The sequence below is a fragment of the Entelurus aequoreus genome, linkage group LG17 (assembly GCF_033978785.1).
Source record: "Entelurus aequoreus isolate RoL-2023_Sb linkage group LG17, RoL_Eaeq_v1.1, whole genome shotgun sequence".
In the NCBI taxonomy this organism is placed as follows: domain Eukaryota; kingdom Metazoa; phylum Chordata; class Actinopteri; order Syngnathiformes; family Syngnathidae; genus Entelurus; species Entelurus aequoreus.
Window position 1 is genome coordinate 48912568 of NC_084747.1, and position 17500 is coordinate 48930067.

Genomic DNA, 17500 nt, shown 5'->3' on the forward strand with positions numbered 1-17500 from the left:
TCTTAGAGCCCCTCCCCAACCTGAAGATCAAAGTGTACAACTCCTCCGGTCTGGTCACGCCGCAGGAAGACCTCGGAGGAGACTTTACGTCCAAACTCTCCCCTAAGGTAAAGTCAGAAGCATCGTCATTGCATGTTGTGTTATGCCTCTGATGCTGCTCTTTTAGAAGGTTTTTATGGTTGGAATAAACTGACTAAATGTGCTGCAGAAGTAACTGAAAACAGTAAACTGTAGGAAATCAAAGTTTGGTTTGGTCGAAACACAAAAAAACAACAAACCGTAATTTTAAATGCCATAATTCCATTGGTATTTCTTAAAAAAAAATCTGCTGACTAAACGAGTTGCATAAGATCATTAAAAAATTGTATATGAAAAGAAAGCGAAATTCATCATAAACAACAGTATATAGGAAGAAAGTTAAGTTAACTTAAGGAAAATGTTTTTTTTTTGTTTTTTTTCATAATACCATTGGTAATGTTTAAACAAATGTCTGCTGGAAAAATGGGCTGCAGAAGATCATAGAAAAACAGTATATGGGAAGAAAATGAAGTTTAGTATTTGTATAAATGTTGTTAAACAGTGTTGATTAAAAAAAAACTCTGACTAAACAGGTTGCAGAAGATCATAGAAAAACAGTATATGGGAAGAAAATTAAGTTTGGTATTTGTTTAAACATTGTTAAACAGTGTTGAGGAAAAAAAAAACTCTGACTAAACAGGCTGCAGAAGATCATATAAAAACAGTATATGGGAAGAAAATGAAGTTTGGTATTTGTAAACATCCATCCATCCATCCATTTTCTACCGCTTATTCCCTTCGGGGTCGCAGGGGCGCCGGAGCCTATCTCAGCTACAATCGGGCGGAAGGCGGGGTACATCCTGGACAAGTCGCCACCTCATCGCAGGGCTATTTGTAACCAGTGTTAGAAAAAAAAAAAAACTCTGACTAAACAGGCTGCTGAAAATCTTAGAAACACAGTAAATGGGGAAAACGTTAACTTTGGTGCATGACAAGGTTATTTATTTGTATATTTTTTTAAATATTTGTCATAATACCATTGGGACTGTTTAAAAATGTCTGCTGACTAAATGGGCTGCAGAAGATCAGAAACACAGCATATGGGAAGAAAGTGAAGTTTGGTGCATTTCAATTTAAAGAAAAAAACGTTTTAATAAATGTCATAATATCATTAGTACTGTGTAAAACCGGTTGCTGACTAAATGGGCTGCAGAAGAAATAAAATAAAAAAAACAGTAAACAGAAGATAAATCAAGTGTGTTGTGGTTGAAACAATAAATCAACATAGTAATTGCAAATGTCATGATACAATTGGTATAGTTATAAATAAAAAAAACTCCCACTAAACAGGCTGCAGAAGATCATAGAAAAACAGTATATGGGAAGAAAATGAAATTTGGTATTTGTAAAAACATTGTTAAACAGTGTTGAGAAAAAAACTGACTAAACAGGCTGCTGAAAATCCTAGAAACACAGTAAACGGGGAAAAAACGTTAACTTTGGTGCATGACAATGTTATTTATTTGTTTATTTATAAAATAATTGTCATTACACAATTAGGACTGTTTAAAAATGTCTGCTGACTAAATGGGCTGCAGAAGATCATAGAAAAACAGTATATGGGAAGAAAGTGAAGTTTGGTGCATTTCAATTTAAAGAAAAATATTTTTGATGGATGTCATAATATCATTGGTACTGTGTAAAAAAAGGCTGCTGATGAAATGGGCTGCAGAATAAATTAAACAAACAGTAAACAGGAAAAAATCTAAGTGTGTTTTGGTTGAAACCATGAATCAACATAATCATTTCACATGTCATTATACAATTGGTACAGTGTTAAATAAAAAAATAAAAAACTCTGGGTAAACAGGCTGCAGAAGATCATAGAAAAACAGTATATGGGAAGAAAATGAAGTTTGGTATTTGTATAAACATTGTTAACCAGTTTTGAGAAAAAAAACTCTGACTAAACAGGCTGCTGAAGATCCTAGAAAAACAGTAAATTGGGAAAACATTTTAACTTTGGTGCATGACAATGTCATGTATTTGTTTATTTATAAAATAATTGTCACAATACAATTGGGACGGTTTAAAAATGTCTGCTGACTAAATGAGCTGCAAAAGATCATTGAAGTTTGGTGCATTTCAATTTAAAGAAAAATATGTTTGATAGATGTCATAATATCATTGGTACTGTGTAAAAAAGGCTCATGACTAAATGGGCTGCAGAAGAAATAAAAAAACAGTAAACAGAAGATAAATTAAAGTGTGTTGTGGTTGAAACAATAAATCAACATAGTAATTGCAAATGTCTAGATACAATTGGTACAGTGATAAAAAAAAAGAAGAAAAAAACTCTGACTAAACAGGCTGCAGAAGATCATAGAAAAACAGAATATGGGAAGAAAATGAAGTTTGGTATTTGTAAACAGTGTTAGAAAAAAAAAACCTCTGACTAAACAGGCTGCTGAAAATCTTAGAAACACAGTAAATGGGGAAAACGTTAACTTTGGTGCATGACAAGGTTATTTATTTGTATATTTTTTTTAAACATTTGTCATAATACCATTGGGACTGTTTAAAAATGTCTGCTGATTAAATGGGCTGCAGAAGATCAGAAACACAGCATATGGGAAGAAAGTGAAGTTTGGTGCATTTCAATTTAAAGAAAAAACCTTTTTGATAAATGTCATAATATCATTGGTACTGTGTAAAAAAGGCTCCTGACTAAATGGGCTGCAGAATAAATTAAAAAACCAGTAAACAGGAAAAAAAATCATTATAATAATCATTATACAATTGGTACAGTGTTAAATAAAAAAAAATAAAAAACTCTGACTAAACAGGCTGCAGAAGATCATAGAAAAACAGTATATGGGAAGAAAATGAAGTTTGGTGTTTGTATAAACATTGTTAAACTGTGTTGAGAAAAAAAAACTGTAACTAAACAGGCTGCTGAAGATCCTGAAAAAACAGTAAATGGGGAAAACTTTGGTTCGTGACAACGTTTATATTTGTTTATTTTTTAGATAATTGTCATAATATCATTGGGACTATTTAAAAATGTCTGCTTATCAAATGGGCTGCAGAAGATCAGAAAAACAGTATATGGTAAGAAAGTAAAGTTGGGTGTATTTCAATTTAAAGAAAAATATGTTTTAATAAATGTCGTAATATTATTGGTACTGTGTAAAAAAAAATAATAATACAAAAAAATGGCTGCTGAATAAATGGGCTGCAGAAGAATGAAAAAAAAAAACAGTAAACAGAAGAAAAGTCAGTGTGTTTTGGTTGAAACCATAAATCAACATAGTAATTTCACATGATACAATTGGTACAGTTTTAAATTTAAAAAAAACAACTCTGACTAAACAGGCTGCAGAAGATCATAGAAAAACAGTATATGGGAAGAAAGTGAACTTTGGTGCATGACAACTTTAATATTTTCTTTAAATACATTTCCCAATACAATTGGGACTGTTTAAAAATGTGTGCTGACTAAATGGGCTGCAGAAGATAATAGAAAACAGCTTATGGGAAGAAAGTGAAGTTATTTTATTTTATTTATTTTTTTTTTTTTTTGCTAAATGTCTCAATATCATAGGTACTGTGTAAAAAAAAAAAAAAAAAGGCTGCAGAAATTTAAACTGAACAAAGTCGAGCTGTGTGCATTTGAACTAAATACATAAATGTGTATATATATATATATATATATATATATATATATATATATATATATATATATATATATATATATATATATATATATATATATATATATATATATATCTTGTAAAGACTGCAAAGGATCTTACTTCTATTTTAACTGTACTAGCTACCTGTTTGCTGTTATTGCTCTTATTAATTGCACTATGTATATCAGATTTTTGGTACATTGAGAGAGTATATGGCAAATATTTGTTTTTGTTTGCCCTTGACTAGGGTTAATGTGAGTGGCCGTTGGCTGTGTTGATGCAGGAGTAAACTGCAGAATCCTAATTGCTCTTTTTACATGTCACTGCTCGCACTTACTTCATGAAATGCAAAGCAGCTCCGATTTTCTTCCCCCGCTTTTACCCTTCGGTGATTTGAGATCTTCCTTCTTCCAGCTGAGCCTCGTGGCAGCGCTCCCAGGCATGCAACGCCTCGGTTTCCCTGCAAGACTTTTCAATGAAACGTGCCAAAAACATTATATTACACGTACATGGAGCCGTATGAAAATGGCCAAAAAAAACTGTTTTTACTTAGCTTGGATAGTACATTTAGAACCTTTGATAAGTACATGAAAATAAATACATCACTATAGTGTTTCCTTCATTATCACGGGACTATCTTAAATTCCTGCAAAGTAGGTTTAGTATTTTTTTTAAAGATTTTTATGAATACGATATGCATTTAAAGTTTTTATTAGCACTCCACATACACATAAAAACACTTCCTATGCTCTTAAAACACTCCAAACTCTCTAAATCCTACAGTATGTTATTTTAACATAGAAACTTCAATGGGTAGTCCCAGTTTAGTGTACTCAAAGGTACTTTAAAAATCCACAATGCATTAATACCGCGGTATGGGAAATGTGTAGTGGCAAGGGAACACTCGACTGTAATTTCAAACAAATGTTAACAGATTTATAGACTTATTTTAATTAATAATTATTTTGCATTTTAAAGACAAATTCATAAAAGTTTGAAAAATGTAAACACTGATATATCTAATCAAATATAAAAGACACGAATAATCAGTTCATTTGTAGGCTTTTTTGTGATTGTCGCAGCCTAAAACTCAGCATCAAGGGTTGGAATTGGGGGTTAAATCACCAAAAATGATTCCCGGGCGCGGCCACCGCTGCTGCCCACTGCTCCCCTCACCTCCCAGGGGGGTGATCAAGGGTGATGGGTCTAATGCAGAGAATAATTTTTCCACACTTAGTGTGTGGCAAAATTATTTGCCTTTGTCTCCTCCAGGCTAGACTACTGCAACACACTTTTTGTCGGGATCCCCAGCAAGAACATCCAGAAGCTGCAATACATACAAAATAGTGTTGCTAGGATCCTGATGAGAGTGCGGAAATATGACCATATCACACTAAGTCTCAAATCCCTTCACTGGCTTCCTGTTCCACTCAGGATTGAATACAAAGTCTCCCTATTAACCCACCAGTGCCTCCATGGAAATGCCCCCCCTCACTAGAGATGTCCGATAATATCGGTCTGCCGATATTATCGGCCGATAAATGCGTTAAAATGTAATATCGGAAATTATCGGTATCGGTTTTTTTATTATCAGTATCGGTGTTTTTTGTTTTTTTTTAATTAAATCCACATAAAAAACACAAGATACACTTACAATTAGTGCACCAACCCAAAAAACCTCCCTCCCCCATTTACACTCATTCACACGCATTCACACAAAAGGGTTGTTTCTTTCTGTTATTAATATTCTGGTTCCTACATTATATATCAATATATATCAATACAGTCTGCAAGGGATACAGTCCGTAAGCACACATGATTGTGCGTGCTGCTGGTCCACTAATAATACTAACCTTTAACAGTTAATTTTACAAATTTTCATTAATTACTAGTTTCTATGTAACTGTTTTTATATTGTTTTACTTTCTTTTTTATTCAAAAAAATGTCTTTAATTTATTTATCTTATTTTATTTGATTCATTTTTTTTAAAAAGTACCTTATCTTCACCATACCTGGTTGTCCAAATTAGGCATAATAATGTGTTAATTCCACGACTGTATATATCGGTTGATATCGGTATCGGTTGATATCGGTATCGGTAATTAAAGAGTTGGACAATATCGGCATATCGGATATCGGAAAAAAGCCATTATCGGACATCCCTACTACTCACCCCCAAATCCTCCACTCGACACCCTCGCTCCGGACAGGCTAACCTCCGAGGACAAAGCTACGAACAATGGGAGACCGGGCTTTCTGCTCCGCCACTCCCAGTCTGTGGAACGCTCTCCCTGACCACCTGAGTGCACCACAAACTGTGGATGCTTTTAAAAAAGGCTTAAAAACCCTTCTTTTTTTATTAAAAAAACCTTCTTTTAGATATATGCATACTAGGGCTGCAACTAACGATTAATTTGATAATCGATTAATCTGTCGATTATTACATCGATTAATTGATTATTAATCGGATGAAATAGACAAACTACATTTCTAACCTTTCCAGTATTTTATTGGGGAAAAAACAGCATACTGGCACCATACTTATTTTGATTATTGTTTCTCAGCTGTTTGTACATGTTACAGTTTATAAATAAAGGTTTATAAAAAAATAAAAAATAAAAATAAAATAAAAAAAAATAATTAAAAAAAATTTAAATAAAAAATTGCCTCTGCGCATGCACATAGCATATATCCAACGAATCGATGACTAAATTAATCGCCAACTATTTTTATAATTGATTTTAATCGATTTAATCGATTAGTTGTTGCAGCCCTAATGCATACTAGTTCTAGCTATTTGGCTGTTCTAGTTTTTATTTGTATTTATTTTGTATTATCTTTTTATTTTTATTTTTTTAATACACTGTAGCACTTTGAGGTTGTTTACTCAATTTAAAGTGCTTTTTACAATTACAATCTATTATTATTATTATTATTGTGACAATCATGGGTACTTTAACTTTAACATAACTAAAATCCCTGGAATTGTGGCAGTTTTTTTTTAAAGTTGCTGCAAAAGTTGCAATATTTTACATATTTTTGTCAATAACATGTTGAATCAACTGGTGATTTTATGAATCTGTTATCAATGTTTTAAGTTAATCAGTAAATCAAGTAAATTTGACCCTTCAGCTCAACCCCCCAGTTATTTTCAGTATGCTACAGAGGTTAAAATTCCATCATTTTTGTTTCTGTCACCAGAAAATCAAACATAAACCTCATTGACGTGTGACCGCTGTTTCCTAGGTAACGCAGTCTCTGCTGGAGAACAGCGACACGATGAACCTTCGCAACCAAACCTTGGCCCGGACTCGAGACCCTTCCTGTACCGCTCACGGATCCTTCAGCAACCAGGGAGGACACCTCATTGTTCCCAACTCTGGTAAAGACAAAAGACGCTTTAGCGATAGTAAACCTGTAGTGTCAAATTGTCATCGTGACAATCGTGTCATAGAGTGATGCCTGAAATAAAGTTTTTGTGTCTTCCTCAATGTTGCAGGAGTGAGTCTGCTGGTTCCGGCGGGTGCGGTCCCTCAGGGGAGGCTGTATGAGATGTATGTGACGGTGCACAGGAAGGACAGCTCCAGGCAAGTCTTACCTTCTTTTTTTCTCCACCGCACGTCTTTCAAGTTGGCGGATGTCCCTATTTTTTTCCTCTTTATCCAAACATCTCTCGACATGTACAGTATACTTACCTTGTTTACGTCCTTTCTTAACAACTCGCCGGCACGCAGCCTTGCTAGTTAGGACTGTACGGCCAAACAAGTTATTAGTCTCATTATTTACATGTTTGTCATCACTTCTGAAGCCAAAGTGGGTGAATACTAGTGATGCGTACTGTTCACATTCCAACCGATACGGTACTAATTCCTGGTATTTGGGATTTGATACCGGTACTCAACAATACCCATGTGGAGGTCTTGCTCCTCCGGGTTCTTTGGACCACCAAACATCTTTACACCAATGTTTATTTTACAACAAACTTGTGTCGGATTGTGCAAAGTCTCTCTCTCAGGCTTTTCAGCCGTCGTCTTTTTCCCAAGTGAGCACACAAATGGTTTCTCTTCAGTCTCTTTTATGCTTTTCAGCAAATGTCTTTCGTATCTGTCAATCTCGCTCTCGCTCTCGCTCTCTCTCCTCTCGTCCCGTCTCGTGCTCGTCCTCCACCAACAACCACTCTCTCCTTCCCGACTGCTGCCTTTAACAGAGCGGCAGGTGATCAGAAAAACACTCCCTTCTGAGTTATCTACGCACCTGTCGCTGATCTCGAAGCCGGTCCTGGCACACGCCGGTCCCTGTTTCGCTGCAGGTCCGCAGGCCACGCCCCCCCACAACCCATTTTTATTACTTTTGTGTGTGTTAATAGATATTAATTGTTTTTCATGGTAAATTTATTTTTTATTGCAACATTTGAAAATTAGCTGATTATGAGAACTCCTGTCCAGTTGTTAAATCTTGCTTCAATATCACATTTCTGAGTCGGTAGGTGTGACAAGTCCAAGACATTAGATCAGGGGTGTCCAAACTTTTTGACTTGCGGGCTGCATTGGGCTGAAAAAGTTTGACCGACTGCATGTAATTTATATATAGCCCATACATATATGTGTGCATATATATATATATATATATATATATATATATATATATATATATATATATATATATATATATATATATATATATATATATATATATATATATATATATATATATATATATATATATATATATACAGTATATATATATATATATATATATATATATATATATACCATACCATACCATACCATACCAACTTTATTTATAAATATATATATATATATATATATATATATATATATATATATATTGTATATCCATCCATCCATTTTCTACCGCTTGCCCCTTCCGGGGTCGTGGGGGGTGCTGGAGCCTATCTCAGCTGCATTCGGGTACACCCCGGACAAGTCGCCACCTCATCGCAGGGCCAACACAGATAGACAGACAACATTCACACTCACATTCACACACTAGGGCTGATTTAGTGTCGCCAATCAACCTATCCCCAGGTGCATGTTTTTGGAGGTGGGAGGAAGCCGGAGTACCCGGAGGGAACCCACGCAGTCACGGGGAGAACATGCAAACTCCACACAGAAAGACCCCGAGCCCGGGGATCGAACCCAGGACCTTCGTATTGGGAGGCACATGCACTAACCCCTGTGTAGAGGTCGCTTCCTAGCGGTACCACTGACATATACTTCACAGGAGCCAGGCGTGCCATGTTGAACAAAGTTTTAATGTACATATATTTTATCAAAGTCTTTCTCCAGCAGAATGTGACTTTTCAGTCACGTCCGTATCCTCTCTCCCCTCCTGCTCCCGGCCGCTTACTGTTAAAGACAACAGATGATTAGATTACCTGTGAAATCTAATCACCTGCCAGCTGTGTCTCGCCGTCAGCACCGCCACGCCCCCGTCTGATGGTGCTCTGTCCTCAGCACCATGGACAGAGGCGGTGACCTTTGCTCCTGCAGGCAGCGCTAGCCACATCTCCCTCCACACCCTGTTACACCTTGCTGCCCATATACTGTATGTATATATATATATATATATATATATATATATATATTTGTATTTATTTTTATATATATATATATATATATATATATATATATATATATATATATATATATATATATATATATATATATATATATATATATATATATATATATATATATATATATATATATACGTATTTACATATATATACGTATATATATGTACTCTTCTGCTTCTCTTGTTGGATAATTCCACAGACAAGTAGAATTGTCGGGTAACAAATCAAGTCTTAGGATGACTCAATGACTGAGTTTGACACATAAATACATTCAGGAAGTGCTGACACACAAGTTCATAAAATTATTTTTAAAAATCATTAAATTGTAAAAAAAATAATTCAACTGTGGAATAATGAATCCAATATTTGAAATCAGTACTTAATAAATTATTTGTATTTTGTATTCATATTTTATACATCGACCTAAACCTCAATAATATGATTTAATTGCATGTTACTAATTTATACCAATATTGTGTTCTATTTTAGGTATTATTTGCAATAAATTGTTTACTAATTTCATATTTTTGACTTTGTTAATTGGTTCTGCTGAAACATTAATTGTTTGATGTTTCAGAGACTTTGTATATCAACCACAATTTATGTTGGTGTTAATCCAAGGATGTTGTTACATGTTGGTGAAAACCCACACTGCATTCAGAGCTGAAAAAATTTTACAAATAAATAAATAAAATAATCCAGCCTTTTAAAGAATATGCAAACATCCCGGACTGGTATTATTGCATGAATTTTCATGCCGGTGGCTATTCTGAGGATTAGTCTGTTTGTCTTTTCTATGGCATGTCCTATATAATCCTCTGCTACCAAATGCAGTGCATGAGTCACTCTCTGCAGGACTTTTGAGAGAGAAAATCTTTATTCCAACTCCATAAATGGTGTTTATTTTCAGTACGACAGGCCTCACAAGGTAGAGAAATGTAAAAAAAACTAAAAGTGTGAATTATGTTGTATATTTCCTGTTTTTAACTAAAAAAGAATGTCAAAAAAGAATGTATTTAAGAGAGTGGCCAACAAATGCATCCAAAACATTCCAAACACCAAAATGATTCAACACCAAAAACCATAAACCATTGAACGGGAAAGGGTTGCAAATCAAAAATGCTGCTATCCCGTAAACACTGCAGCATCAAAAACAAATGCTGCAAATGGCAAAAACACATGCAAGGCATGTTGCAACTTCACACACAAAACAGACGTTCACAAGACTACCAGGGATGCCAGACCTGAGGGATACATGTGTCTCTGCAAATACACGAGCTCAAAAGGTATTTCCGAGGGGTGTAAAAAATTATCAAGACAAACCAATGACTGATTTTAACTTTAGAGAAATAAATACACAGTTTGGCGAGCCTCTGGATTGATCTATATTTAGTATGGATCGGCTAGAAAGTCATGAATCGGTTTATTGTAGATCTGGTACAAAATATGGCTGCTTGAATCTTGCAAGGCTTCTCTGATGACGTAATGTGAGAGTACCGTTCTTGTTTGCGACTGACGACTGAGCAACACGGCAGACAGCACTGAAAGAGTTTACAAACAACGCACCTCCGAATTAAAAAAAAAAAAAATGTTCAATTGGCTAAAAGTATGGCCGTTTAGAGGAGTTCAAGGTTCAAGTACCTCAGAGTCTTGTTCACGAGTGGGGGAAGAGTGGATGGTGATCGTCTTCAGTAATGCGGACGCTGTATCGATCCGTTGTGGTGAAGAAGGAGCTGAGCCGGAAGGCAAAGCTCTCAATTTACCGGTCGATCTACGTTCCCATCCTCACCTATGGTCATGAGCTTTGGGTTATTGAGTTTGAGTTTGAGTTTGAGTTTGAGTTTATTTGGAACATGCAAGCATACAACATGATACATCACAATTTCCAGTTTCTCTTTTCAACATGTTCGAAAAGGAGTAGGAAGAAGCAGAGCGTATTTAATCCTACCCCCTTTTCTTTACATAACAGTTGCAAAACTTTTTGTTCACTTCCTGTTCACAATTTTTTCACAATAAACTCCATAAGTAATCACAATAAAAATAAATAAATAAATAATAGTAAGAATTTAATAATAATAATTGGGGAAGTAAGTCATATTTCATATGATGAGATAAGTAAGATTACTTTAAGAATGAATGAATGGATGGATGAAATAAATTGAGAATGTTTGTCATGGTTCTTCTTCTTTGTACTTTGTAAACACTTTAAGTTTGAAGAGTTTCTTGAAGTGTATCATATTAGTACATTGTTTGATTGCTTTGCTTAATCCATTCCATAATTTAATTCCACATACTGATATACTGAAGGTCTTAAGTGTTGTACGTGCAAACAAATGTTTTAAATTACATTTTTCTCTAAGATTATATTTCTCTTCTTTTTTTGAGAAGAATTGTTGTATATTCTTGGGTAGCAGGTTATAGTTTGCTTTGTGCATAATTTTAGCTGTTTGCAAATTCACTATGTCGTGGAATTTTAGTATTTTTGATTCAATAAATAAAGGGTTTGTATGTTCTCTATATCCAACATTATGTATTATTCTAACTGATCTTTTTTGTAACACCGTTAATGAATGAAGTGTACTTTTGTAATTATTTCCCCATATTTCTACACAGTAGCTCAGATATGGTAACACTAGTGAGCAGTAGAGAATATGAAGGGATTTTTGGTCTAGAACATGTTTTGCTTTATTCATTATTGACATGTTTCTTGCAACTTTATGTTGTATATTTTTTACGTGAGATTTCCAGTTCAATTTATGATCAATCATTATACCTAGAAATTTGGTTTCATTTACTCTTTCAATTTCTATTCCGTCTATTTGTATTTGTGTTTGACTTTCTCTTCTACTAAATGACCGAAAGGACAAGATAACGGGTACAAGCGGCCGAAATTAGGTTCCTCCGCCGGGTGGCGGGGCTCTCCCTTAGAGATAGGGTGAGAAGCTCTGTCATCCGGGAGGAGCTCAAAGTAATGCCGCTGCTCCTCCACATCGAGAGGAGCCAGATGAGGTGGTTCGGGCATCTGGTCAGGATGCCACCCGAACGCCTCCCTAGGGAGGTGTTTAGGACATGTCCGACCGGTAGGAGGCCACGGGGAAGACCCAGGACACGTTGGGAAGACTATATCTCCCGGCTGGCCTGTGTATACCTCGGGAATTTTCCGGGTTTGGATATTTCCCCCCCCCTAAATAGCTAATATAGCCCTCAATTGAGCACAGACCAACACTAAATCCTACTACTAGTCCTAATTCAGAAACCCACCTAATTGTACGCAGTGATACCTCAACTTACATGCTTCATTGGTTCTGTGACAGAACGCTTAACTCAAAACACTTGTATCTCAAATCAACGTCTCCAATTGAAATAATTGAAATAAATTGAATTGGTGCTTACCCCGCCCCTTAAAGACAACACAATTTGAATATGTACCCTTTAAAAAATTAACTTTTAGAGAAGAAATCATGTATAAAAACATTATCATAGAATCTACTTAGGGATGATGTTCGGAACCGGATCTCTCGGTTGTTCGATAAGAAAAGAACCGATTCCATGGACTCAAATCCCTTTTTTGAGAACCGGTTCTCATTATCGAGGCCACTATAGTAAAGAAAAAGAGTTGGTTCTTTATTCGAATCCCTGGGAACGAATCCCGTCCCACAGGAAATGCCCTGTGACACGTCCCAGGAAATGACATAGCTCAGTCATTAGGCGGCAGATACAGAAGCAGCAACAACAATGGACCGGAAAAAATGCCTCAAGGCATGGCTTCATTTTACAAAAAAATAAGACGAGGAAACGGCTAGCTGCAATTATTGCTAGGCTTCGCTCTCATGTAAGGGGGGAAGTACAACAAGCATGATGAAACATGTTCAGGCTATACATAACCTGAAGGTTAGAGAAAGGTGTCGTGGAGTCATTCCTGGAGGAGGCCACACTGATGGACCCCAGAAGGATGTTCCAATAGCTGCAGAAGTGCACTTTTTGGAGAGCTGTATCATTTTCAGTTTTGTGCCCAAGGTACTGATTTTATTTAACACTATATTATTGTTTATACACCTATAGTGATCACAGAGACAGGTTGTTTTTGTGTTACTGTATATATTTGTTTTTCTGAAAAATCCCACTTAATATACTTTGGGTAACAACAGTCACTATATTTTTTTTTTATTTTTTTTTTTTTAGGGGGGTAACAACAGTCAATATTTATTTATTTATTTTATTTTATTTTTTTCTTATAGAATAAAAGTGAGCTTTTGTTACACCAAATATTGTTTGTTTTTTTCCATATACAACAACCTATCTGGATTTCATAAGAGAATCGATAACGAATCGGCTCGATAAGAGGATTCGATAATGGGCTCGAACTCGATAATTCCTTATCAAACATCATCCCTAAATGTACTCCAAATAACTACTGTAGTTTATGAAGTAATGTAACAATAATGTACAGCATTTACCTTAGAGAGTGGACTCCTACAGTATCGGCTTAGGATGGGATAGGTCTTTGTTGTCATTGCAACAAGTACAACGAAACTATGTTTTCAGCACAAACCCGTTCAAGATTAGACAAACAAACAGTGTACAGGGTTACAGAACGGGAACGCTGATGGGTCGCCACGAGGCGCCCCGTAAAAGGTGGGACAAAGGTCAAACGCTGGGGAAGAAGATGAGTAAAAAAATACAATCTAGACTGGGCTCCTAAGGGGGCCTAGTCTGGAGTGGGAAAAAACCTCCATGCCATGCATTACATTTAATCACGACAACTCGCAACAGAGGGGGGGGGGGGAGTTGGGGCCCTGGAGGTCGACTGCTGCTATGAAGCGCTGCCAGCCGTCCATCACCCTGAAGGGGAATCAAGCGGTAGTGAAGGCGTGGGGTAAGGGAGGGTGTGTGTGTGTGTATATGCCCATAGTCTTGGGTGTGTTGATGTAGTGTCCATAGGCCTGGGGACGTTCTGCATGCAAGCAAAAGTTCGACTCCAGATGTCGTTGAGGAGGGAGGGAGGTCGAAAGGGTCCATCATTGAGGTGTCCTCGGGGATGTTTTCAGAACAGCCTGCTCCTGTTGTTGCAGCGTCAAGGCCATTCGAGGGAGTCAAATCGTAGATTAGGATTTTTGTTTTTTCCGCGAGCAGACATTACAACGGCTTGTCCGTTCTATTCGTCCTTCTCCGACAAACAAACCAGCTTCTCCATATTTTCACGAAATTAATGTCCGCCGTTTAGGTATCATTTTACCATTCTCGGCTGGTGTTACATCTTTCTGCTTCAGTATGGCGCAGACTTAGCAGTGGAACACTCAAATTGCTTTGCCAAGTTGCCTACACGCTGTGTCTGTTTTTGATTATTTATTTATTTAATTCAATGGCTATCGTCCACTTCCTATTCTTGGCAGAGTCCTTCACACTCCTTCCCATGCTTGAAAAACAAAGTTATGTCCATTTCTAGCTGTAAGCTAATGCTAGATGTTATGGGGTTCACTGTAACTGATGGCGGTGATGCTTGTAACTGAAGCATAACATGACCTTGAAGCATGACAATTAGCGGAGAGACAGCCCTTATCTCAAAACACTCTTAACTTAAGGTACCACTGTACCTCGAACTGTAGACAAATAATGTGCACTTTTATCCTGATCTGAAAAAAAAAACAGTAATTTTTGCTTAGTTATGTCAGCAAATGATTACTATAATGATTGTTTGTGATATTTTCTTCTTGCATGGTAATAACCCTTCAGTCAGTGCTTCAAAAAGCACAATTACACATCAGCAATGGGCTAATGGATTAAGTGGCAACCCCTGTCTGCATTAGATAATATGCCAAAGACTGCAGTACAGTTTGCCTCCTTGATGGAATGTTTATTTCATCTTCTCTTGCCCACGTCAACTCCTTCATGAGTCATTAATGAGCTCCAGCAGCGCAATCGATAATACAGCAGAGGATTAGTGCTGCTTCAAGCAGTGCCGGCCAAAACAACAACAACAACAACAACAAAAAAGAAAAAGAAAATGGCACTTCTAAGTCTAGACTGCTTAAAGGAACTGGATGGCGCTTTCAGAGACGTCCGTATTTTTTATTTTCCTCGCCAGCCAACAGTTCAATGGGAAAAATGTTTTGCGTCACGGCAAGACACGGCCTGGGGCTCATTTTTTTATTGACGCAAATATGTATAAATACATTTTTATATGCAAAAATGGGGAAAATAGAGCAAAAAGGCAAAACATCAGGATAACACACTAAAGAGTTGATACTAACGAATAACATTAACACAAAGCTTTGTTTGTAAATATATATGTAATATATTTGGGTGTACCCCGCCTACCGCCCGAATGCAGCTTGGATAGGCTCCAGCACCCCCCGCGACCCCGAAAAGGACAAGCGGTAAACAATGGATGGAAGATGTCGGGTTCAAACATCGATGGCATCTATTAAACAAGACAAGAAGCAAGGAAATAAACAGAGACAGAATTAAATTTTGCTCAATTTGAGGAGAAACGTGTCGACCTGTAACCTCTTACAGTGTCACCCACGCTCTGACGAAAAAAGGTTTACGTCTCCTCTTTTATTTGGATATTCCCTGTTTACACAACAACAGCTGTTTCTAAAGGCATGGGGGGTATGTAAACAGCCCTTGTTTTTGGTCACATTAACACAAAATAAAAATATGCCTCGGGCTTAGACTGGTCCTGGATCGAGCTTGGGCAGGTCCTGGTTGACAATAGATAACCCCTATCGTCTCCTCCCATCGTACACAGCGGAATTTTCCAAGCCTTTGGCTTGGTGCAACAAAGACAGCCTCTTGTCTGTTCACTGGGAACTCAGAGAACGGAATTTTTTTTGATAATTTACATACAATTTTTCTGACAGATGGATGTTTAAATTTGTTCCAAATTTGTTTTAATCACGGCCTTATTTGTTGCAGTTTGCCTGACACATGAAACGTGAATTTGGGGTGCACTGTCCACTTCAGTGGCCTTATGACAATTTCCCTTGTGGATCAATAAAGTGTGTCTAAGTCTATAATAGTAGTGTTGACTGTTTTAAAAATGTGTCGTGTGGCAATTCCAACTTTGACCACAGCATTATTTGCTGTGTAGAGTGGCACATTCCATAATTTTCAGCGGACCGCATTGCAAAATAATCAACTTCGCCCTCCCCACACGAGATCCACCCAGAAATGGGACAATATGAATCCTTTTACTCTACTGTATATAAAATAATATCAAAGTGCCCCAGTGGATGCTTTTTTCACTATGCACTATTGGGTGAAAAATGGTGAGGACACTGGACACCCTTGTGTTACAGTCATCTTTAATAAAGCATGATGTTTATGTTGGTAAACGTGAGTACCATAACAGTTTTTCAGTCAGTACCTGCAGCATACCAGCAGGTTTATAGCGAAAGTGTCTGATTATATGGTTTTATTATGCCATTTACTAATGATACATTTAAAATGATTGAAGTAAAAAAAGGCTGCGATACTCAAAACTCACCACAAGCGGCAGTAGTGAGCTTTTTTCGTAAAAGAAGCGTCTCGGCCTCATGTCCTTTTCTGTCTTCCGCAGACCCCCGGTGGAGGATGTCCAGACTGCGCTGAGTCCGGTGGTGAGCTGTGGACCTCCAGGAGCTCTGCTGACCCGACCTGTGATCCTCACCATCCACCATTGTGCTGACAACGTGCAGGAGGACTGGCTCATCCAGCTGAAGAATCAGCTGGCCATGGGCGAGTGGGAGGTAAGACTTGAGAGTTACCAAACAATATTTGACATTTCAACAAGTATTGCATGGAAACTGACATTTACCAACATTACCACGAGCTTGCACAACAATCAGGCTAATGGCGCTTGTGTGTTGGCCTGCATTGTTCAAAACATTCTGAATATGCATTGTGGGTACTTTGTGGGCGTCCATTTCTAGTTAGGCACACTTTTTTTATGACAACAATGTAGCAAAGAAGGTGCTGTAGGATAGCAAGATAGGCTGTCCTCTTTGTTTACATGACAGTTGTGGCGCCCCCTATGGGTTGTTTTCAAAATGCTTTGAAAGACATTAAATACATGCATACCGTATATCCTCAACATTTTATAATCAATAGAACAGTCAAACTCAGTTTTATTCAGGGCCACAGCGCAGTGGACCTCCTTTTGTGTGCTTCTGAAGTTTTGTAACATGTTCCTAAGATAATTGATTG

At 37.0% G+C, this 17500-nt stretch overlaps 1 protein-coding gene across 1 annotated transcript in view; it reads left to right on the plus strand.

Annotated features, from left to right (window-relative positions):
- unc5ca (unc-5 netrin receptor Ca) overlaps positions 1-17500 on the plus strand; it is a 625472-nt gene that overhangs the window by 577925 nt on the left and 30047 nt on the right. The window contains exons 11-14 of the mRNA XM_062025826.1: positions 7-107; positions 6961-7096; positions 7214-7301; positions 16875-17043. Of these exons, the coding sequence (XP_061881810.1) occupies positions 7-107; positions 6961-7096; positions 7214-7301; positions 16875-17043 (494 nt within the window). The remainder of the gene's footprint in view (positions 1-6; positions 108-6960; positions 7097-7213; positions 7302-16874; positions 17044-17500) is intronic.